The following is a 25,121-nucleotide window of genomic DNA, read 5'->3' on the forward strand; positions in this document are numbered from 1 at the left end:
CATTTCAGCAAATTTGTACATTTGCAGCTTCTGTCAAGTGAATTCCAGGCACTGCATTCTAGTGAGTATGCTAAAATCATTGCCACAAACTCATGCACCGATGTCAGAGAGAACTGGAATAAACCTTACTTTGCCTTCTGAGACCCAAACTAGTTGGTTCTGTTGCTGCTGTGCAGTTTCTTTCAGCGCTCCGTACCAGCCATCATTCATAGAATTTAAATTAATGGTAGCTGGAAAAACAAAACCCAAAAATTAAAAGTGAACATAGAATACCGTACTTACTAAGGTAAGTAAAACAGGGAGTAGCATTTACATCACTTTACATCAAATGTACAACCTAAGACCAAATAGACCACTAAATAACACCTTTCTTTGTTTTACATTTCTTACCTGTTGTGTATTTGTACAAAGTATTACTGCTTGCTGTAGTACCCTTCTTTGTTATTACTGAAGGGTAATCTACCAGGAATAGGAAAAAGGAAGGCAGTCGAGAATCCCGACAGTCAAAATGACAACAGCAACATCCCGGTGCATCCTGAAGATAAGTACTGGCGATGGGGTCAGGCTGCCAGGGCAAAAGGGAACGGCTAAGCCCAATACACACTAGGCGATAGGATATTGCTTATTTTGGCCCTGCTGAGTGATATACTTGTAGTTTGCAATATCTTCATGTGTACATTTAAAATCATTAAAAATGCATGCTGCCGCAGGTTGTTAATTATGTCCTCAGTATGCAAATGCAGATCAACATGACTAGATTGTCAACGACTGCATGTACGGAGACAGGACCCAATAAAGTTAACAATATCGTTTTGTGCGTATCGCTCAGCCAGGAACAAGGGGAAATAGTTGACTATATCGCTCATGGGGGAATAGTCTACCCAGCTTTAAAACTAGGCTGCCAGTGGAGAAGACTAAGGTTAAGGTTAGGCTGCAGGATGGGACAGATAGGGTTACAATACTTAGGTGGCCATACACATGCAGATTTATCTTCAGATCTGGCTGGTTGGAACCATGTTTTTGTTTCAACCAGCCAGATCTGAAGATAAATCTTACTAGTGTATGGGCACCTTCACAGTGATCAGTCAGTATTCTGACCATAAGGATGCCGCTGTCTTACTAGTGTATGGGCACCTTCACAGTGATCAGTCAGTATTCTGACCATAAGGATGCCGCTGTCAGCATTATGCCAACTGATTACTTCCTCCCACTCCCCACCTCTGGAATGTTCTCCCTATTGGACTCTCCACAAAACTTCAAACTAGCTCTCAAGGCACACTTCTTTGTCAAAACCATCCATCTCTCATCCTAACCTCCCTGCCTGCCCCTCTCCTTTAGAATGAAAGACCACATGAGCTGGGCCCTCTCCACTCATATGATTGCCTTCCCTTATTTTTACTATCATGTAGTCTAACCCTTCATTTCTGCCACCCTGGTGCTTATTTGAATGTCATGACTGCTGATGCAGCAATGTTTATAAACCATGTACTTGTCCTGCCTCATCTTGTACTGTATGTTACAGTTTTCTTGTTCTGCTTATTTGTTTATGTAAAATATGATAATAAAACCGGCAATACTGTAAAATATTGCAATCAGGCAATGCTGTATCTTGCACTTACTTGTAAAAAGATGGTGATTATTTTTGCGTAGTTTATGTGAACGTTCATATAGTTTTCGGGCACTTTTACGAGATTCAGGGCACAACCTCGTTCGCATAGTTTTCACGCCCTGCTTGGAGTCGGGGTTAAGGAACACTACTATTGGATACCACTGTGCATAGTTCAGGCGGTCTACAGCATTTGGGGTCACATCCAGAAGTGCATGTTTATCCTGAAAAATCAACATAGCTGTATTAAAGGAAGAATAAAATTGCAAGAAAGGCGATGTTCCAAGTCGTCTCAAACTGGCTTCAAAAGATATGTGATGATCATTCTCTCAACGACATCACCTCCCTCATGGTCTATGCAAAGTACTTACAAGGCATTAAGGAAGCAAGAGAATATGAAAACACTTCTGCCCTAAATTGAAGGCATCAGATTAAATGTGAATTAACTTACATTTATATGCCTAACCAGTTCGCATCAATCTTAAATGGATGCTAGTCAAACTGTCTTCTACATTTGAAAAATGACAGACAAGCTATTTTCCAAAACATCCCATTATCTTAATCACTCACCCTGTCAATAATCTGCTTGATCGTGTGGAGACGGATGATCCCAGAGCTTCGTTGGTCTGTACCTGCGTCTCTTGGTTCACTTCCTACAGAGAAACACATTACAAAAATCATAAAATGGAAAGCAGAGACAAAACTAACCATGGCACATAACGGCTTGTAGACCTTTAATCCTGAAGACATGAAGAATGAGAGCAGCAAGTATCTTTTTCCCAACAAAACACTATGTACATTTTTTCCCATTTGCCTGATCAGAGTAGAAGAATTTATTCTGGCGGGCTATAAAGTAACCCAGCCCCGGCAAACCCGCAGGTCTCTAGCAGTTGTGAAATGTAAAATCCCATCACGCACTTACAAAGTTTTGCTATTAGGTAATATTGAAGAGGCGCAGGTTGGCAAGGACAAAAAAGGTACTCAGTCCAGGCAGCTATAGAAAAAATGTATATTCGTCTTGGTTGTAAGCATGCACTTACAAATGAACCAATTCAAAATTATTTTCATACATTTCACTAGGTAAATAGGGGATGATACTTACTGGCCACCTCATAGACATCCGGTTCCTCCCTTGCCAATTTCTCTCGTGCAACATCAGCAATGGGACCAAAGATAACAACAGGCCTGAGGAATCCAGCTGCAATAGATACACTTGTGGTTACCAAAAACATTGCCATATGGCTCAGCTTCTAGCACTGCAGCAATAAGGGCAACCATAAATACTGTAACAATTGTCCAATGCGTCATAAGACTGTTTCATATCCACTGTGTTTCCCTATGCACTGTACAGCAAGAGAGGATTAATATGTACCAATACGCTACCAACAATTCAAATAGAATGCAATGTGCACATAAAAACAGCTGCAGAATTAGTGGGGATAGTATTGTAAAAACAACCTTTTCAGTTACACATTCCACAGCGCTTTACAGAAAATATTTGAACATTCACATCAGTCCCTGCCCCAGTGGAGCTTACAATCTATATTTCCTACCACATGTACACGCACACAGACATTCTAGGGTTCATTTTATTGGCAGCCAATTAACCTACAAGTATATTTTTTGGAAGGAAACCAGAGTACCCGGAGTAAACCCACACAAGCATGGGGGGAAATATACAAACTCCACACAGTTAAGGCCATGGTGGGGATCGAAATCATGATCTCAGTGCTGTGAGGTAGTAATGCTAGCCATTACACCATCCGTACTGCCCAGAATGTATGAACATGTAATCCAGTCTGACAATATCCCAGTCACTGAACGATAAAGTTAATGATATTGTTCAGTGTTTACCTGCGGGTCGTTCGTTTATGCAACACAGTTAATATTGATGGTGAATGGTTAGTGCACACTGAGCCTAATTCAGACCTGATCTCTGCTGAGTGAATCAGTGAAATCCCGTTCCGTGCAAGTCTAGAAATGACTTGCCAATGGATCGCTGATCTGCAAATTAATTTGCATCTCACCCACCATCATATTATTTTTCCAGTCTGTGCAAATGGGCAGAACTCTGACCCTTCCAAAATGGACAGGCTAAACAAGGCCAGAGCCGCCACAACACCATTTCTGAAAAGGCCTGTACAAAGCATATCTTACTGTGTGCAGATTTTTACAATTTGTGGATTTTTGGGTGGAATCAGACTAAACAACTAAACACACTAATAGGGGTATACTATTATGTCAATGTGGCAGTTTTTGGTCAGTTTTTTGGCAGATGTCATTTAGACTTTGATAAAAAGTTTAATCTGCATCAGAATAAAATAAACTAATATGCATGGGGCTGTGCCGATCCACGTTTTCTGACAGTCGAAAATTCACCACGATTTAAATAGTGAATTGCTTCTAACAATGTATGCGTTAGATTATAGTGGCTAACTGAAGTGGCAAGACAAGCATTCGATAACCTCAGTCATCTTTTCTGACACAAAGACGATTAAAAACGTCAAAAATACCTTCTCGCAAGACGACTCGTTCGTATGCAGGAAACTTGGTCTGAACAGGTTGGGCTGAGAGGTCTTCTCTGCTTTTCCTGAGATTTCGCTTCGAACTACGAAGGCCTCGGAATCGCCAAAAGTCAGCGCGATCCCCGCCAGCTGTTTTAGGAAGAGTGTACTGGACACTAGCTAGCTGCTCAGCTCTAAAAGGAAAGCAAAAAACAGGTAGAGTTTTGACTCAATATATCATGACACCACTACTGAGGTGGCAGGAAGAAACACATCTCAAACAACTTAGGGGGGTATGCAATGTGTCGCCACTATTTCCGACGTGGGAAATAGCAGCGGCTCCCTATTCAATGCTGTCATTAACGACAGCATTGATGCAGGATCACGGCAGAACAGGTCTGACTTCAAAAGCTGTAAGGCCCGTTCTGCCGATAACGGCCGTGGATTGTTGTTGTCCGGGCCGCAGATCGACAATCCACGGCCGTTTTTGCGGCCACGCCCCCTTTCGCCCATCGGCAGGTGGGACATTGAATCCAGTCTGTCGTTATCCGGTCGATCTGACGGTGGGGATCAACAGCCGTGATCCCAGATTGCATACCCCTTAAAATGTAAAAAGAATATATATATATATATATATATATATATATATATATATATATATATATATATATATATATATATATATATATATATATATATATATATATATATATATATATATATATATATATAATAAAACCCATACAGCCGAAGCCAGAGTCTACTTCTGTATACAGGCTCACAATTATCCATTCAACAGTAACTGCAACGCATGACTGCTCATAGTTCACCGCTCAAGAAAAAGACCCGAAAGCAAGTAGGATTGAAAGAAATACAGCTCTATATAAATAACACTTAATGGAAGAGAATCTAATCAGACGTTATGGAAGGTGGAAAGTTACAGGATTTTTAAACATACAGGGTATTCCATATCCTTCCTGAACATCATAGGGCATTTAAATTGTACTGGCAGATGACACACAGTTTAACACAAGGTCAGGGAACTCGAAGGTGATCATTTGTCGGAGCCACAGTACAGCTATAGGGCAGTATTCAATGTAAAAGATCGCCGTGTGCAGTTTAGGATTCATTGCACACTCGCTGTGTTCCGGAGGGCTGGCTGCCACTCGCTCTCTCAGTATTCAAAGTCGCAGGGGCGAGTTGCCCCTCGCGGCGAATCTTAACCCCTGCAGCGGACGAGCGTCTGCTGCAGGGAGCCGTGGGACGGTGGCAGTCAGGGAGATTGAAGTCTCCCTGCCTGCCCCAGAACTATGTGGAGGGGAGGAGGGCTCCCTGGGACCCAGGCAGCACAAGCTGCCACCCCCCAGAGCCAGCAGGGGACCGGGTATATTCACTGCTCCCGATCATGCATATGTAATGATCGGGTGCGGCTCGGCTCCCTGCTGGCTGTTATGTGTAAAAAAATATATATATATATATATATATTTATATTTTGTAGGTATCCTGAGGCATTTGCAACACTTATCAATCAATTCAATATGAAGAAATAAATGACAGCTTAGACCAGAGGCTGTGATATCAACGTTTCGGGCTTGTACACCCTTTATGAAGACAATATATATATATATAAGCACATGAATAAAAATAGCATGCCCTTTCACAGAAAAAAAAATCCTGATTTTTTTTACACCAAAATTAAAACAAAACACCTTTTATTTTAATAGTTCACATTCCACTTCTCCAAGAAAAGATGGAAAATTGCTACACGGAGAGACACGGCGAAAATCACTTAGAAAGACGGCGAAAAGTGCACGTTCAATAGGGTTGTTCGCTTTTTGAGACCAAAATTCTCTGTCCAACGCGAAAAAAAGCAGAAATTCGCCATAAAACACGGCAAATTTTCCTCATTGAATACTGCCCATAGCCGTGCTCATCGCTGCTGCGCCATGGCTGGCTGTTTCGCACCATTGCTGCTTAATGCGTTTCTATGAACCGCAGCACCAAATGATATCCACGAACGTGGCAACTGAAATGTGCCAATCGCCAAGTATGTCTCATGTGGTGCAATAGCCAGTGAAGTTAAGGCTTTAGTACTAAACTATTACACAGCATTTACACTGACATTACTCTGAATTCTATATAAATGCTAGTGTACACTGAAAGAAAACTGAAAATCAGCGTTTTTTGTATTAAAAAAAAAGAAACACACTAGTGAGGACATTAAAATAAAAAGTTTGGTAAAAATTTGAAACACACAATAGCGCTATTATACCTGTTCTTATTTGGGATAATTCCCCGTTCCACCTCCTTATGATTTCTACCGATTCGAATTGCCAGCCACGATCCTAGCTTCCCATTGTATAGAGTATCCACAACTCGGAACACCTCTCCTTTGTTAAAACTCAGGCCGTATGGTGATTCCTTCTCATACTCAAAATGGGTCCGGATATAAAAGGAATCCCCAACATCTGACTCAACAATGCGGCGATAAACTGGGAAAGAAAGTTGTCGAAACAAAGGTTCAAGTAAAGAACCAAAAAATAGTACAGTTTACAAATACTACGGAATGTTTTTATCCTGATTTCACTTTAACAATATAATTATCGCTTACGGCAGTTACCTAACAACATTTTGCAAAGAGACTACAGATAGAAATGAATAAATAACTGAAAAGGACATTTCTTCACAGTGCAAGCACTCACCATCTTTCTTCTTCTGAGCCAGGATTGTGACCTCTTCTCCTTTAGGCAGGTCTAGCAAGAAAAGGACAGCTTCCTCCCTGATGATATTGGTGAAATCCACATTGTTTACCTGTGGTACACAAACAATAATAGCGGTTCATAGGGTCTCATGTCTAAATATTCATATATACATTTTTATTTAACCAGAAAAGTAGGGGTGTGTGTGCTGAAGTGTGGGTTTTATAGAAGTGGAGATGTTGCATATAGCTACCATGTCGGATGCATGTTTCCTTAATACATGGTCAGGTAGAATTAAGATACCATGCAATAGGTACCTCACCTATCCAAAGTTCACTAATTCCAGAACTTATCAAAGCAGACAGTAACATGATAATGTACTGATAAATCGAAAACCAAAATGGAACAGTAGCTAAAAATATAATTACAACCAAATAAAAGTTTTAGATTGCAAGAAAGATCATTTGGGGGGGGGGGGGGGGGGGGGGGGGGGGCCTACTAACTCTTTGGGGTGTATTCAATATGCCTATGGCGAACTGTGACGGCGAGCAGTGCAGATAGCTCGCAGGTCAGTATTCAACTGACCCCACTGCACTCAACGTTTCCACCTCACTGTTTTTTCCAGTGAGGTGGAAACGGCGATTGTGACCGCCAAAGTGGCGATGGTCGCAGCTACATGCAGTGGGCTCGCTGCATTAGCAGCAAACCATTCCTCGGGAACATAGAATAGGGCGAGGGGTACTCAATGCAGCCGGCGAGGATGGCTTGTTTTCGTCACCGTATAACACCCTCGCCAGCTGTATTGAGTACCGCCCTATGTTTGTTTGTTACTATACAGTTTGATCATGGTTTCCAATTTTAAAGTGCAAGGGAATATGCTGCGCTATAAAAAAAAGACTGTAAATAAATCATTGCAATATGAAAAGGTTGCTTACTCTCAGAATTTGATCACCTTCTTCCAACCCTTCTTTTGCTGCAGGACTGTCCTCCAAAACACCAGCCACAAAAATGCCAACATCATTGCCCCCTGCAAGACGTAGTCCGACGCTGTCTCCTTTTCTAAACTTAACCAGTTTCATGCTTGGCCTACAATAGAAAAAAATACTTCTATTTAACGAACAGAAACAAAAAATGCAAGCAATATTCAGGTTGTGGAAAACTTCTAATCCAACCATCTAAGCAGATATAAAAGGCTAGCAAATAAATGACAGTGCCTTGTATCAAAACATCTTACACCCTGAAAACACAAGCATATTATTTTTCAGTGTTCCTAAATCTTGTTTGACAGTGACTTTTCAGACTATTTAAGGATATTTGTTTGTGACCTACACAATCCGTACAATAGGTTTGTTGTTCAGAGTATAAGGATATGGAACGTATGCTAAATGCTAGCACAGCCTATATGTTACAGACATTAAGATAACTTCCACCATGGGCTCACCTTTGACACGAGTTACATACCACATGACTTTAACCCTTTAAGTGTCAACGTTGCTGTGAGAGATCATCAAAAGATTTGCTAAAAATGCCAGTGACGCTCACAGCAATTGTTCTTTCAGTATAAATACAAATAGTCAAGTCAATTAATTGAAGTTTAGTTAAATATTGCATCCAGAAAAGAACAGTCACTGTGAGCAGTGTTGGCATTTTTAGCGGATATTTAGAGGCTCTCTCACAGCAACGTTAGCACTCACAGGGTTAAGTACTTTTCAGGCATAAATTATTTAATGGACACAGAGAAGTAAAATGTACAAGTACAACTGAGCGTCAATGCCTATTCTGTGATAACAGGTGATTCACTCTCCTGCCTGCCCTAGGGGTCCCCTGTCATTTGACTGAACTCATTCATCTCTGACCTGGGTTATAGTGGAATATTTACAGGCAATCACAATGAACTGCAGTCCACACAGGTTTAAACACACACACAAGATTGCTACAAAATCCAAAACAGAGTGCAGCCTGAGAGTGACACACCTTGATGGAGCGATGTACGCCAACTTTAATTCAAAAATGTAAAATATTATAAATCATTACCTTCAGTCTATATGTAAGTTGTTTATGAAAAATAAATGAATGTGTTTAGATCCATATTCAAGATCTCATTATGTATATGGAAATATTTCTAAATCCAGAAATATACAGTCTCAAGTATTCTGGAAAAGGGATAGTCAACCTCTTATGTATTTGAGGCCGTACTGGAAGATCAAAGACATTACATAGAGGGGCAGATGTATGAAGCGGTGACAAGGGAGTAGAAGGGGCAGATGTATGAAGCGGTGACAAGGGAGTAGAAGTGACAAAGTGCCTGTTCTTTATCACCGGCCAATCAGATCCTAACTGTCCATTTTTTAAACCCAGCCTGTAACTTAACAGTCAGGAGTGAATTGGCCGGTGATAAAGTACCAGGCACTTTATCACTTCTCCTCCCTTATTACCAATTCATACATCTACCCCTGAGTTTGATAAAGAGGTAGCGTAGGGCAGAACTAAGTGACCCGTAAATAATGAGGTAGGATGGGGAATGAAGGGGCAATATTCTCTGCTTTGGGTTTCCATAGGTATAAAAATTCAAATTGCTTCCCCTTCTGCAAACACGCTTTGTTTTGTGTGAAAGGTTCTCATTAAGGAAATGCTCCAACAATATGAACATTGCCCTTTACATTTAAATCTCCGAACAAAGAGAGTTAGGAGAAACAGAACGGGAGAGAAGTGCCTAAACCTCCAAATCCTGTATGCTATAGGATGTTTTGTACAACAAAATAAGCAAAGATCTTGTAATGCCCAATGAAGGCACTGCTTAGGGTGAAATCTACCACACATTAAATATTGTAACACTGTATAGGTGTGTATAAGAGCTGCATTCAGTCTTCAGCTGTGCAGATACAACTGCTGGGTAAGAAGAATGACAGGTGGTATCAGCATGCTGAATAAGCTATGGGCATTCTGGCCAATTTGACTGCAGTGCTCAATAATTTCATGTTTTTGCCAGTACACATTGGAAAGGTATGTACATAAGTCATTAGAATTATTCAGGTCACATGAAATTATTTTTCTGGCAGCGGGGAAACCACGAATCTACACATTTGTTTTCCTAAACCCACAATGTAACACTGTACTGATGCAGTTATAAAACCAACAGGATAAGTAAGGGTATATACGTTACCGAAGTATGCCATCTTCATGCGTTGAGTTCGGGAAAGGTCCATCGGATGGACTCACAGGCAGGTCTACATCAGGCTGTCCAGATTGGGCATATACTGGTTTTGGCTCTGAAAAGGGGGTAAAAAAACAAAAACATTAAGGAAATGTTGTGTTGAAAATAAGAGGTTATGTGTTCACAAACACCTATACTGTAATACCACTTTCCCACTGCAGCTCTTACTCGGTATATTGCAGTTTTTTTAGCCTTTTAAATGGATAGAGCTGCAGTGGGAAAGTGCCAGGGTGCTTTACCCGTTTAACAAATACAGGTATTTGTTAAACGAGTAAAAAGCAGTGTCCTACACCGTTAAGACCTGTTTTTGGCAGTGGGAAAGGGTCTTAAACAGTATTTAAGATCCCACAAAACTGAAGTAAACACTTGCCTTTCATATATTAAAAATAACTGTGTACTGCCCAAACAGAAGACCCGTGGCACTCAAAAGTATTATATATTTTAGGATTTAAACAAATGTAATTGAAACCTGTAAAACCACAGGAAGGGCATTCATTTATTACTTCTAGAGCTCATAAATGGAGTTTTTTTTATTATGGACTGAAAATGACCTCCGTTATAAGATGTTAAGCTAGCCCCGCTGTACTCACAGGACTCACAGTAATGGGCGTAGCTAAAATGGTCCTAACTCTAATTTAGGAGGGGCGTCTGCATACATTTGGCAAAGTAGTCTTCATTTGAGCACAATTGGTTAAGTTGTATTAGTTACTATTGTTAACTCAAACATATGCTGAGGACAAAATTTAAATGACATTTTCTGAACAATTACTATTATTTGCTGAATTTGAAAGTTTAAATTTACTTTTTTAAATGAAATTGTCCAACGGACTAGATGGGCTTTAAAAAGTCAAAGTCGTAAATACTAAAGGACTACTGTGGGGCATACGGTCAACAGCTCACTAGGGAAATTAAAATAAAAAGGGACAGCTATAAAAAAATATTTGACTGCACAAGCTTGGAATTGAAATCCATCAAAAACAGAATAAAGAAATGGAACGGTTGTAGTTGTGGCATGATCTGGAAGACCTAAACATATATTTGACAGAACCGCTTATAACTGCAGAACCCATATATCACTGCACAGTACTGAACTACTTACAAAAATTTACTTCATGGAAAAAGTTTCCAGGAAGAAACTTTTCCCACATCACAAAGGTCAACATCTAAAGCATGAAAACAATCTGTAGAATCAGCCATAACCTTTTAAGGAATACAGTGTTATGTCCAGAAAATGAAAATGTTACTTTCTGGCAACAATCTGGAGAAAAATTGGGAGTCAAGCAAAAAAAAAAATGCTGCAAATGTTGAAACCATAAGGTGAACTATTCGAGGTTTGATTTAGACAGTAGCATAGACATTGCTGTCTGGGTTGAAGAAAGTAGACTTTTACAAAATTTATATAGGCCTACTATTATAAAATTAGAGAAGAAAGTGTCCCAGGGTTACCAAAGAAACCAAAGCTGAAAAGAGGTTGGATATTTCAGGGCAACAATACAAAAATAAGAAACAAATCCAGTACATGATGGACTCAGTACTTCTTAGAATACTTCCGAGCTACAAGAGATCTGCGAGGAAGACTTTAAAGCAAGAGTAGAAAGATTCATGGCTGGATACAAGAAGTGGTTAGAAAAGGGGATGTCTGCCCAAAGCACTGACTGAAAGTAGAGGGATCAAAAGGATATCCTATTTTCACTTAATCAGCCTTTTAAACCGAAATAAATAAAAAAACCTACACCAATATATGCATAAAAATGTATGCAAGGGCCATGAATACAAGTTTGTAACCTGCAGAGGCTATGTTACATTCATTATTGTATATACAATCCATAATATTCGAAAAGTGGTGCTCAGACTTGTATTCTACTTACTCACAAGCCTTTCTTGCATACAGAATTTATATTTAGAACAGAATACCACCATTTTGTTCATGGAATATACTAGACACTAGTGACTTAGAGGTATTGGAAAGTTGTGCAGCACACTGCTGCCTCACAGACCTGAGATTCAATTCCCCTGAAGTTCCTATCTGTGGAGGGGATATATTGGTCCAAACAAATAAATAAATAAATAGAAGGGGGGATTCAATTTAGCTTTATATGCTGCTGAATAACATACATGCAAACATATCTGTCAATTCTGATAGTAATGTGATGACAGCAGGATGAGATGGGCCATAAATTCCACTGATAAAAATAGTCTGTACGTAACAGAAAATACAAATAAATATGGTAGTACCAAACCGGGACACACTCATATAGCATCAATAAAAACTACCAAGTATAATTATGATGCTAAGCCCTATCTGCAGGTCATGTAATCTTTTAAATAACTGAACATATTCTTAGCTATGTGGGGAAATCAAATAAGGCAGTAGGAGTCCCTAAAAGTCAAATAAGAAGTGATGTAGGTAAAAATGAAGGCAAGTATTCAATGCTGGGGGTGGAGCAGTGACAGCGAGCAGGGCTGCCTGCTTGCTGTAACCGCTCGCCCCCACAGTATTCAACTGACCCTCCTAATAGGCCGATTTCCCCCTTGCTCCAAAAACGGAGCGAGGGGGAATCAGCGTATTTAGCTGCTGAAGCAGCGAGACCTGCAGTGAAATGCAGCCGATTTTCTGCATTAGCCACGGATTTCGCTGTTTGGGGGAATCCTCACCGTCCTCCCCGGAACGTTGAATATGGTGATTGGCCGGTGAGGGGCTAAAAAGCGAGGAATGCTGGTTTTCTGCAATTCTCGCTGTTTAACCCCCTCGCCGCCCCCATTGAATACGGCCCGGGGTCGCCGCAGTACTTTTCATAATTCGTATATTTTCACTTTTCTCTTCTAGTAAAACTTGAACATGTGGACACTACTGTAAAAGCACTTAATTTCTTTATTCATAACTCCAAATAAATGTTTGTAGAGATTAATACTAAACTGTAGGCAGTCCCTCCTCGCAACGCCATTTACCAACAGTCTCCAGATGAAATCTCTTCTGCAGGGACGTCCAAAATAGAGTATTATGTCTGGCTTACCTTCTGCTGCAGCGCTAAGCTGCTTCCACTCTCCAACATAACAGTTACCACACTGTAATTATAACAGTGGATTGAAGCTGTGTTCTATTCACAGCAAGCCCAACTCTAAATATCTGGATATTCCTGTAATTACAGTTGCTCAAACTCAGCAATTCTATTCATGGTGGTAGGGAATACATTTTGCAAATGTTTTACCAAGGTAGTATTATCAAGGGAGGAGACAGTGGTGATTCCATAGGTGCATCATATGATCCCCAAAAAACAGTATCCAGTACGTTGAAAAGTCTTTCAGCTAAATAACACAAGTCAGCCATGCAGGTAACGTTCTTTAGGCATAAACTGTGCCTACGCTTCCTCCAACATATTTACTTAATGGTAATAAAGAATGAATAATGCTAGCAACAAGTACACCTGAGTATATAAACAATGGAAAAGATAAAGGGGGGAAATCTGCAGGGATGATGCTGTCAGGTTAGTTCCCTGGAGCTGTTCAATTGCTCTCACAGTAAACCCATGACTAGTGAAATTTGCTTCCTCCATCCTGAGGTGCAAACAGATCTGCATTAACTGGTGTTGTGTGGATAGTCGTGGTCTTACAGAAATCGCACCTGACACTTAAGGCATGCAATTCACTATGACAAAGCCCTGGGTATTTGTAGCGGTAAGGGATAAGTGCAGGTTCTGATGCATTTACTACTAAAGCTACATGCCCACAATGAGAATTGAATTCCATCCAAAGAATGAAAAGTTCACCATCAAGAAAAAAAGCTTTAACAATTAGTGACCCTCCAGCTGTTGTAGAACTACACATTCCTGCATGCTCTGCCATAGTTTTGCTATTTGGCCTTTATTAACCCCTTCACTGGTAATCCTGACAATTTTTCCAGACCATGCCTTAATGCCCAGGCTGGCAAGCACAGAAGATTCTCGGGATTGCCAGAGTTTAGCGCCAGGCAGAGCTGCAGAGTTCATCACTGAACTCGGCTGGCTTCAGCGCTGCCCGGCTCCCTCTCCACCACCGCGCCCCCGGATCAACCCCCCGGCTGTTGCATTAAAGCCTGCGGTGCCAACTTATGACAAGATGGGTTGCGGCATGTAGGGACGGGGCACAGGGCCAGGCAGCAGCTGATTGACTGTTCAGCTGCGCTACCCCGACCCAAGTGTTTTTATTTAGGGAGCGCACCCGAGAAATAACTCGCCCAGTGGGGTTAAACTGTTGCATGGAATGCTGGGATGTGCAGCTGGAGGGTCGCTAATTGCCCACCACTGCTTTTAACCATTCTTTATAAAGTGAAAGCAAAATATTAATACAGTGCTAATCCTAAAAAAAATGCCCAAGTATAGACAGTTTGAAACCTGGAAGAGGTGGTGTCAGCTTTTCCGCTTTCTCTAGCAAGGGTTCCTCTGCTGCTCTGGACAGGGATGCATTATTTGTAATTTTCACAGGTGTCGATAAAGCTGCAGGTTTTGATACCCTTTCTTCCTCTTTACTCCGTGTGCTGCAGGAACAACAATAACAATAATAATAATAGGTTACGCAAAGGAATGTGTTATTATACCAATATAAAAAGGTGCACTATGCAGATAAACCAAGCACATAACTGGCTCTTATACATACGTTGCAAAAAAAATGAAATCAATACTTGTGCACTATTGCTAATTACATGAACATCTTAATCAACTGCAGTTTGAAACAATCCACAGAAGAACTTAAAAAAAAAAAAAAAGAAGAAGGTGAGCATGGCAAAGCACAATTTAAAAAAAAATAATTCAACAAAAATTCCAACACAAGCATACATGAATATAGGATATATTTTAAACCTGGTTGTATTTCCCCACACAAGCAAATACATTCCATTCTGCATGTGCGGGAAATTACAGCAAGCCAGCCTGTAGGCAGGATGTGACTGAAATTCTTTACTGTAGAGCTCTATATTCTTTGAATTGTTTTAACAGTTGTTTTGATACAAGAAAACGAAAATAAAACATTTCAGTCTTTAAATCAACAAATATAAAGAAGATTTCACCTTACAGAGCACCTATTAAACAATGGATTTCATAATATGCCCTTAGCAAACAAATAAAACAATTTTCCTACAATGATTATTGAATTAAGAGAATATAAAATACTATTCAGTTCAAATTAAAAAGAAATTTTCTCTTGTCAGACTGATAAACCTAATGTGATGGTGCAATAACTTTTAACAAGTGATCCAACAAAAGAAACACAAAAAAACCCCAACACATTACCACAGTAACATTGACAAATCTGCCAATCAGCTGCTACATTTTGATTTTTACAGTATTTGTCATAGCAGCAAAAGCCTTCAAATGTAGTCTTTGGATTGTAATGACAGACCTGGAAAAACAGCTTGTACCCTTGCTGTCCTTAAAACTATAATTACAGGAAACATGTTCCAAAGAACGATAACATTCGCTAGTCTGTTAGAATAAACAGGGAACAAGCCTGTTTAGTAAGATAAAGCAAGCTTTTTTGTTTTTTATGAATATATATGGGTGGAATACTGGAATGCATGATATGATAGAGCTTAAACCCAGTTATATGTGGTCAATAGGTTGACAGTGTCTATGTTGAACACAGGAAAAAGGTCAACCTCTATTGGTCGACAGTCAAAAAGTCAAAATATGAAATAGGTCGACACTGTTAAAAGGCAGACAATGAAAGTTTTTCATGATACATTTTAACACGACTTGTTTATATTTTACCCTCCCTATGGACATAGAGGGGGAATGTAAGTGCGAAAGGCACCAGGCCTGAGCTTGCCACTTAAACTGTGTCCATGTCTACCTAAACAAAAAAATATGTCAACCTTTTACTTGTGTCGGCCTTTTGACTGTTGACCAATAGTGGTCAACCTTTTTACTGTCCACTTAACGGCCCGTACCCAAACCAGTAAGAAAGTTCATGCAGTAAGCAGAATAAATCAGAATAACTGTGTAAGAACAAATTCTGCTCCAACATGGTCAACAGAGAGAGATTTAATCAGTCTCTGAAATCTTGTCTCCCTACCTCGCACGTAGTACAGGGAATCCCTTTATTGCCAACACTTGTTCAACAAGTTCTCTCCAATCACGGTCATAAGGGATATTTATCAAGGATCGCAGTTACAATGCGATTTGGGGGGAATATTACCCATATCCTATCACCTGAATGCATTGTCCTCCGCTCGCAGGGACAGGGCTCCGAAAGAGCCCATCCCTGCGATGTGCTGAGCCAGGCACTTTTAGCACTGGCCCGCCTGCCCCAGCGGCAGTGCACCTGTAGCCCATAGGCTACTGCCATCTCAGAATGGCAGTAGCCCAGGGATGCGAAGCGCTGCTGCCCAATGTTAATATATCGGGCAGCTTCGCATCTCCCAAAGAAACCTATGGAGTATGTGGCCGGCGGCAGTGCAGGAGGGATCAGAGATTCCTGCTGCGATCCCTCCTGATACATTCACGTGATAATTAATATTTGCGGCTAACCACCCAAAATGGGTGTTTTAGAGGATTTACCTGCAAATCTAGAATGATAAATGGGCCCCTTAATGCTTAGAAAGTAAATGGCTCTCTGTAAGTGTTAGCATAACCATAATAAATATCAAACACTAAGCTGACCTCTTCCGACCCTCCTGCATAAAACCTGACCATCTCTCATCCTAACCTGTTTATGCTCACCTCTCCCCCTTCTGTGTTACCCCTGTCTGTCTAACCCTCCCCTTTAGAATGTAAGCTCTCACGGGCAGGGCCCTCTCTCCTCATGTGCCTTTCTTAGAATATATAAACCACTGCCACCCTGATGACTGCTTCAGTGTCCTGTCTCCTGATGCAACTATCCGTATTAACCATGTACTAAACTGTCTTATAATGTAGTTTGTTTTGTGTTTGCTCATAACTATGCTTTGTAAAGCGCTGCGGAATTTGTATGCGCTATATAAGAAACTGTTAATAAATAAATAATAAATAATAAGCAAAGCATTCACAAGGTCAGCAGCTGTTTTCTTGTAGCCCACTTGATGTAGAGATGCACAAACAAATGTAACCGTGCATATCGTCAACAATTTCTCTCAAACAATATAGTCATATACATTGACGATATCGTTAATTATATTCAGTGACATCATAAGGTCACAACTATAAAAATTGAGCCACATTGTACAGGCAACAGGAGAAGGAACGGGTGTCGTTAACAGCATGCAGGAGTACTGTTCATTCGTAGCACATACACGCAATATTTTAAATGATACCCCTCAGACGGCCAAAATGAGCGATATTGCTTAAAATATTGCATGGTGTGTATGTACTAGTCTCTGGTGTTTCCATTGAAACACTTAATTTAATTGGGTGGCTTGTCGACTGGAGTTGAGAACCACTGTTTTACACCAATAAGTGGCCCTACTACACAATTACACATCAAACCAGGGACCATGCACAAATGCAATCATAGGAGTGGAGTGGGGGTTGAATTCAATTAAAATAAATAGGGCTAAATGAATTCCCTAAATAGTAAGAATGGTTTCTGGCACACAAATATTCAATGCTGAATGCCATTGCTGGTGCCAGTGCCTCTCCTCTGGGGAATTGTATTAGTTCGGGTAGAGTCGAGATGGGGCTACCAATCACAGACTGACTATGGCACAGTAGAACAAGAAAGTGAACAACAGCAGAAGGATTGCCTTTGGTCATTGGGATTCATTACTAAAAATGCATGTACACCATCTATATATCATACTTGTCAGTGTTCCAGAAATATGTGCCTTTTAAATTTGATCTCTCTCAAACCTGGCACACTTATGAAGGCTCTCCTGCCAATTAATAACGCCTTTGCTTATGCAAATGAAGGTGTGAGAGATTGTGAATTATGAAGGCAGAGCTAGACAAAATCTAGCTTTAAATGTGAGGTTGCTGGGTTAACTTAAAGCCACAGTATCCTTTCGTACTATTAAATCACATTCGTGGTATACATATAGGCAGGCATTCAATGCTGTTTGCGAGTGGTGACAGCGAGCATGTCTTCCTGCTCGCTGTCACCACTCACCCTGACAGCATTCAACACACCCTCCGCATCCGCCAATTCCCCCTCGCTCCGTTTTTTGAGCGAGGGGGAATTGGCGGATGTGGCTCCAGAAGCAGCGAGACCCACGGCTAAAAACTGCGAGTTTTCTGCAGCAGCCGCGGGTCTCGCTGTTTTGGGGAATTCTCGCCGTCCTATGATGGCGAGGATTTCCCCAGTACGTTGAATAGAGCGAGTGGCCGGCACGGGGGTTAAACAGCGAGGATCGCTGGTTTTCAGCAATCCTCGCTGTTTAACCCCCTCGCCGGCCGCTCGCTGCGGCATTGAATACCCCTCAATATGTACTATGTACAGATGTGTCCACAAAAATAGCCTTCTTGCACAGTAAACAGCCCTCCTAGTAATGACATGCAGATAAAAATTCATAATATGCAAATAATATGCACAAGTAACCTCTGCTGATTAAAATGAAATGCAGCATGCCTATATTATGTGAGATTCCACGGCTGTAACTGCATACGGAATGCTATGCCACAATGTTTTCCAGTAAAACACTGTAGCATAGCATTTAATAAGCAGATACAACGGCTATTTTATATTTTAGAAAGTGAAAACTAATACAAGAGATAGTATCAGGAATAGCACAACGCAACACATAAAAAGCAATTGAGGAATGCATCATGCTAATCACATATCTTTTCATGTATTTACCTATTCCCAAAGTGCACATACGACAGCCATGTTTTTAATTGTAGTAAAAAAGTCGACTAATAAGCCAATAAAAATATGATCAAACAACTGGGAAATAAATGATGACATAACAGGGTGGTGACAGTTAATAGCTAATACCACCTTTTATATGTGTAGGAATAAACTGGTGATCTGTCTTTGTTTCTAGGTGACAACTTGTACAAGATTGTAGCCACTTTTACCATGAGTCATGAAAGGTGCTATTGCAGCATGTGTATGTGTTCCGACAGCGTGCTTATACTTCCAACATCTGTGCTATGTCAGGATGATGTGCTCAGTATGGAGAACACTGCAGCAATTCTAAATTGCTCCGCAGTCAAAACAAGGACGCCCAGATCAGCTCGCAATCATCCCTTAGAAAGAACATTTTCTGCTCCAAAACACAGATTTAGTTTCCTTTATACGAACAAAAGGTTATAAATGCATAAAATGACAAAAATATAATCACATTCTAAATTAGCACCCACTAAATGTATATATTACATACAAGTGTAACTTGAAACATAACTACATCCAACCTGCTGTTGCTGTGCTGTTGTGGAGAATGTCTGGAATGGTCTGAAGGCTCAGATCTCTGGTCAGGAGAACGTGAACGACTGCGGCGAGGCCGGTCATGTGAACGATTGGAATGATCCGATGTCAGCGACTGAATTTCTGAAATGTCTGTTAAGTAGAAGATGCTCAAATCAATTAAAGGAGCTAAATGTATTAACAAAAAACTATAGCGCACACACTATTCAACAGTGCATTCTACATAAAGTATTCCCCTTCAAAAGCATAAGAGTTGAACAAGTTCTTCAATGTATAGAAGGTTTTCCATACGAGAAACTAAAAGGTTTCTAGGTTTCTCCACTTTATTCTGGTCATTTCGCATCATACTTGCCGACTAACCCCATTTTCCTCCAGGAAGTATCTGAGGCAAGGTGGGAACATATCTTGTGTGTAACGCTTGCAGTGACATGTGGACAAGTGTACCACATCTAATACAAAGCGGGTACAGGTCGTCTCACCAAGAAAAGGAGTCTCAGACATTGCAGGAAAGGGGGCACGCAAACACGTTTGTGCCCCCCCCCCCCCAAAGCATCAAACAGGCGCTGTGTGTCCAAGTCACAGAAATTAGGCAAGCTTTTTTGGTTTAAGACTGAAGGGGGGTGTTCATTCTTGGGTCACGGCTGTCAAACTGGCCTGACAGCCTGGACCCTGTCCCGTTCTTGGACCGAGAATTTGCAGGCGGGATTCAATGTCCCACCTGCAGCGGGACGAGAAGGGGGCGTGGCCGCAAGGGGATAAGGTCATTTAGTCACCAGCAAGTTGTTAGTCATTCGGTTGACATCATTAGGTCAACATGCATTTAGGTTGACATGTGTCTAGGTCAACATGCAGGAAGGTCGACATTCAAAAAGGTCAACATGGGGGTTTTCACTGTTTTTTGAGCTGACGACAAGCATTATTTCATGCCCTACCATCTACTAGGGCGTGGTGCGAGAATAAAATAGTGTGCCGAGTGTAGCAAGACACTGAGCCCGAAGTATGGCAAGCGCAGGGAGCTATGCCAGGGGACAGTTTCAGTGCCAAGTGAATTTGTGAAAATGGTCAGGCAAACATTTTTACTCATCATAATGTTTACATTATATAGGAAAAAAAAATTTACACCCCCTTTTTTATTTGAATTTATAGACCAAATGTGAGAGTCTTAAGGGAATATTTTGTATATCTCTCTCAGAGATGGCACTCAAAAGGGTTAAGGCTCGAAACAATGTAAACTGCAATATTTGTCTGCACACTCCATTACAAAGGCTCATACCCCTTTCAGACTGCAAAATGCAGGGTCGCACCAGGACTTTAAAACAGTTCAGTCCCGATGCGACACTGCATTTTGGTCTGTTCAGATTACTTATGCGAACCGACAATATTGCCAGTTCGCTGATGTCATCCAGGGGCACGGCAGAGCTTCATCGGGATCGGATGCAGCACTTAGAGCTGGTGCTGCTCCAAGCACTGCCTCCTCCAGTGGTATGAACGGGAAACGGGTCACTCGACCCGATTAACCCGTGTTCACACCGCAAAACATGGCAACGAACCGGTAAGAACCCTTATTTTTTTACCAGTTCGTATTGCCGTGTTGCTAGCCGTTGCAGGACCCAGTAACCCCTTTCACATCGCACTTATTACCGGGTTGAACCAGCAAGAAACCGACCGGCATGAACCCAGTAATTAGGTGCGATGTGAAAGGAGTAATATTATATAAAACAATGAAGATGCACTTTTGCACAGAAGAGAAAAAGATACCAATACAGCAAAAGCCAGAAACCCATACATATATGAAGTGCACAGACGATATGAACACCCGCTCGAAACCCCTATTAAGCAAACGTATTTATACATAAAGTTAATATTACAGAAAAAAGGAGGACTGTGCAGGTTTGATAATGGTGAAAAATCATTTGACTACTGAAAATGAAATTTCTATAACTACTTCCAATCTTGCGTCATACCGTCTCTCTCTGAAGCGTTTGCAGAATGAAGGCTGTCATCTAGATCAGGGACATTCAGTAGAGTTGCTCGCTCATCTCTTTGAACTACCATTTTTAATTTACCCTTTGACCTTTCTATCAAAGTTTTTGCATCGGACAAAGACATGTTTTCGGTGACTGAGCCATTAATCTGCAAAACAACAATGGTGGGATTACTGGTTATTCATGTTTAAGAGTAAATTATTTCTAAATGATTGACTGACATATACCATGTTAACAAAGAGTAGAGGTTTTTGGTCTGCAATACATCCTGCAAGCAAAGCATGATCAGTATCTGGCTTGCTGGCACCTGCTACAGACTTATATAGAACATTTAACTTGTCCGTATTAAGGATGTTTAACTTTGCTCCTAAGCCTGATGCACGGGTCAATTTTATTTGCCCTTAAACAACAGACACATGTTGCAAAGTTCATGAAAATGATTGACTGACATATACCATGTTAACAAAGAGTAGAGGTTTTTGGTCTGCAATACATCCTGCAAGCAAAGCATGATCAGTATCTGGCTTGCTGGCACCTGCTACAGACTTATATAGAACATTTAACTTGTCCGTATTAAGGATGTTTAACTTTGCTCCTAAGCCTGATGCACGGGTCAATTTTATTTGCCCTTAAACAACAGACACATGTTGCAAAGTTCATGAAAAGCTTAGCCCAATGGCACCACGCAGTGACTTACAGCATGCTGAAGAGGTTCCATTACATTTCTGGTGGATATTTATAAGGCTTTGTCCCGGTGCAACTATAGTGTTTTTTCAGACACGGTTGTGTCCATTGTGCAAAACAGTTCAAAACAACTAATTTGCCATTCTGAGAACTAATTACGAAATCTCTGCAACTGCCGACACTGAGGCACCATTGTCGGAAGGTAACAAGTACACTTTAAACTACCTAGCACACAAGTTTGACTTCTAAATGAAAGGACTGAAGAACTTGGGAGATGGGAGCAGTATTCATGAGATTACTGCAATTTGGCAGTAACAGTCTTACAAAGCTGCTGCTTATGCAATTAATTAACACTGAAAACAAATTTAGACAGCTTTACAAAAACAAAATGTCACTACACTTTAAAAAAAAAAAAAAAAACCTTTTGGAAATTGCAACACAACAAGGAGAGAAACAAATTAGATAATATAAAATGGCCAGAAAAATCATCAGAAAGTGGTAAATAAAATAAAAAATCCAGTTGTTTACATGCCTACATTTTCCCTGAACAGTTCATATAAAGTTGAGCGATTTTATGCTATAGAGGGGATTGCAGCTTCATGAATCTTAGCCAGTGATGCGTAATAATTTCAAGGCAGGACACTGCGAGTCCCCACATCAGCAGTTCTGGCTCTACATTTTTCATCCATGAATAAGAGCTCTAGATTCCAGCAATTCAGAAATGTACACTCAGCTAGTGTTATTGATCAACATCCCTAGGAACTGTTGATAAAGCTCCACTGCTGTAATGAAAAGATTTCCAATAAACCGAAACTACCATACACGCAGAAAAAGTTGAATTGCAAATGAAACTGCCGTTTTGTTTTCCTTGACCAGTATTATGTTTTGCTCAAATTTTACACAAGAATGCACTTAACCATTATTATTAAATTAGCAGCTTTGCAAAGAGAAAGTTAATTAATTAAAACACAACAAAAATTATAAAGACGTTCACAGTGCAAAAATCAGCAGACAACTATCAGTGTCATATGTAAATATAAGCAGTGGGCACAATAGGATACTTCATTTTGTGGAACTTATTCTAACCTATGGCATTTCCACTTTGAGATCCTTATATGATAACCAAGATGGGTATGGATAATTGGGACAGACAGCAACTAGGTCAACAAGCATTAGGTCGACATGCATGGGCGACATGGGGTTTTTCACTTTTTTGTCCCGAATGTGGACATGGACACTAAAACGTAGCACCGCATCCACTCAGCATGCTTCGGGCAGAGAGCCTTGCTATGTTCGGCACACTATTTTATTCTCCCACCACGCACTAGTGGATGGTAGGGCATGAAATACCGCCAGTCGGCACATGTTGGCTCAAAAAAAATAAAAAAAACTGAAAAAACCCCATGTCAACCTAGTGGTGTCAAACTAATGCTTTCAGACCTAGTGACCGTATCCCACCAAGATAATATTACAATACCTTATTTACTAAAGTGTGGAATCTCAAGACTCTATATGATAAAATATGAAAGGAACCAACTGAACAGCTATAAATGATAAAATATCAATATAGCACTGTATTGTTGGTGCTCCTAGTATATACACAATGAAACAAGGAATTTGGTACTTAGCGATAATTCCCTTTCTCCGAGGCAGCAGGGGACACTGCAGTAATGACGTATGAGATAGAGTGGGTGCATTGGAGGAGTCGGCACTTAAGTGAAAATTTTGTCTGTGGCTGGCTCCTCCCCCCTCTATCTCCCCCAGACCTCAGTCTTACAAAAAAACGTGTCCGAGAGAGGAAGGGGACAGGCAAAGGCAGGGCTACAGACTAGAATTAAAGAATAGTAAATAACAACAAACAAGAATAACTGACAAGCAACTATTCAAACAGAATAGATACAGTAAAACATTTATCTAAACTCAGCACGGGCAGGACTGCTGAACAATCATGGCAGGATCAATAGCGCTGGGAGGGCGTGCAGTGTCCCCTATTGCCTCGGAGAAAGGGAATTATCGGTAAGTACCAAATTCCTTGTTTCTCCTACAGCAGCAGGGGACACTGCAGTAATGACGTATGAGTTGATACCAAAGCCACTACACCCGGGAGGGCGAGCGCTGAGGATCCTGTAAGACAGCTCTGCTGAAAGAAGAATCCTCTCTGGCAAACCTATCAAACTTGTAAAACTTAGCGAAGGTGGTGGAGCCCACCCAAGTGGCTGCTCTGCAAACCTGTGTTAATGAAACCCCCCTGGCAGCCGCCCAGGAAGTATTGACCGGCCTAGTAGAATGGGCAGAGATACGTGAAGGAGCCTGTAGGTGGGCTCTCGCGTAAGCTTCCTTAATGGTAAGGCACAACCACCTGGCCAGAGTTTGCTTTGATGCTGGCCATCCTTTCTTTTCTGCCCCATACAAAACAAATAAAGACTCAATCTTTCGAAAAGGAGCAGTTCTGTCCACATATATGCGTAAGGCCCTTACGACATCCAACATTTCTGAAGACCCAGACAGGACCGGAACCTCGATAGGTTGGTTCACATGGAACTTAGAAACCACCTTAGGAAGGAATTTTGGATTAGTCCTAAGCTCTGCACGGTCTCTGTGGAAAGGGGAGCAACATAGCAAAGCCCCCAGCTCCGACACTCTCCTGGCCGAAGCCAGGGCAAGGAGCATCAACGTCTTCCACGTCAACCATTTGATGTCTACTGAACCAAGAGGATTTCAGAAACTCCAACAGTAATCCCAAGTCCCATGGTTCGGACGGTGGAACAAAAGGAGACTGCAAACGTAAAGCCCCTTTCAAAAACGTTTGCACTTCAGAAATAAGTGCTAGCTTCCTGTTGAAAAAAACAGATAAAGCGGAAATTTGGACCTTAATAGACCCCAAACGAAGACCCTTATCCAAACCTGACTGGAGAAATTCCAAGAGGCGAGGAAGCTGAAAAACTGCTCTCTCCACGTTCCTTCTCTGACACCATGCCACATAAGACTTTCCAGATACGATGATAATGTTTCGAAGTCACCTCCTTCCTAGCTTTGAGCATGGTGGGAACTACTGCAAACGGAATACCGCGCCTTTATAACAAAATCGGCCTCAACAGCCACGCCGTCAAACGTAGTTGC

The 25,121-nt window shown here is 41.0% G+C and overlaps 1 protein-coding gene across 15 annotated transcripts in view; it reads right to left on the reverse strand.

The window, feature by feature from the left end:
- Positions 1-25,121, reverse strand: part of TJP1 (tight junction protein 1) — a 418,488-nt gene that overhangs the window by 23,506 nt on the left and 369,861 nt on the right. For all 15 annotated transcript variants that reach the window (XM_083183779.1, XM_083183785.1, XM_083183792.1 and 12 more), the window contains 12 exons: positions 21,297-21,465; positions 19,320-19,464; positions 14,394-14,536; positions 9,973-10,078; positions 7,745-7,895; positions 6,813-6,921; positions 6,383-6,602; positions 4,120-4,304; positions 2,709-2,804; positions 2,177-2,259; positions 1,620-1,830; positions 130-230 (listed from right to left, as the gene is read on the reverse strand). In XM_083183779.1, the coding sequence (XP_083039905.1) occupies positions 130-230; positions 1,620-1,830; positions 2,177-2,259; positions 2,709-2,804; positions 4,120-4,304; positions 6,383-6,602; positions 6,813-6,921; positions 7,745-7,895; positions 9,973-10,078; positions 14,394-14,536; positions 19,320-19,464; positions 21,297-21,465 (1,719 nt within the window). The remainder of the gene's footprint in view (positions 1-129; positions 231-1,619; positions 1,831-2,176; positions 2,260-2,708; positions 2,805-4,119; positions 4,305-6,382; positions 6,603-6,812; positions 6,922-7,744; positions 7,896-9,972; positions 10,079-14,393; positions 14,537-19,319; positions 19,465-21,296; positions 21,466-25,121) is intronic.

Source organism: Crinia signifera, chromosome 4 (assembly GCF_055691185.1).
Source record: "Crinia signifera chromosome 4, ASM5569118v1, whole genome shotgun sequence".
NCBI lineage: Eukaryota > Metazoa > Chordata > Amphibia > Anura > Myobatrachidae > Crinia > Crinia signifera.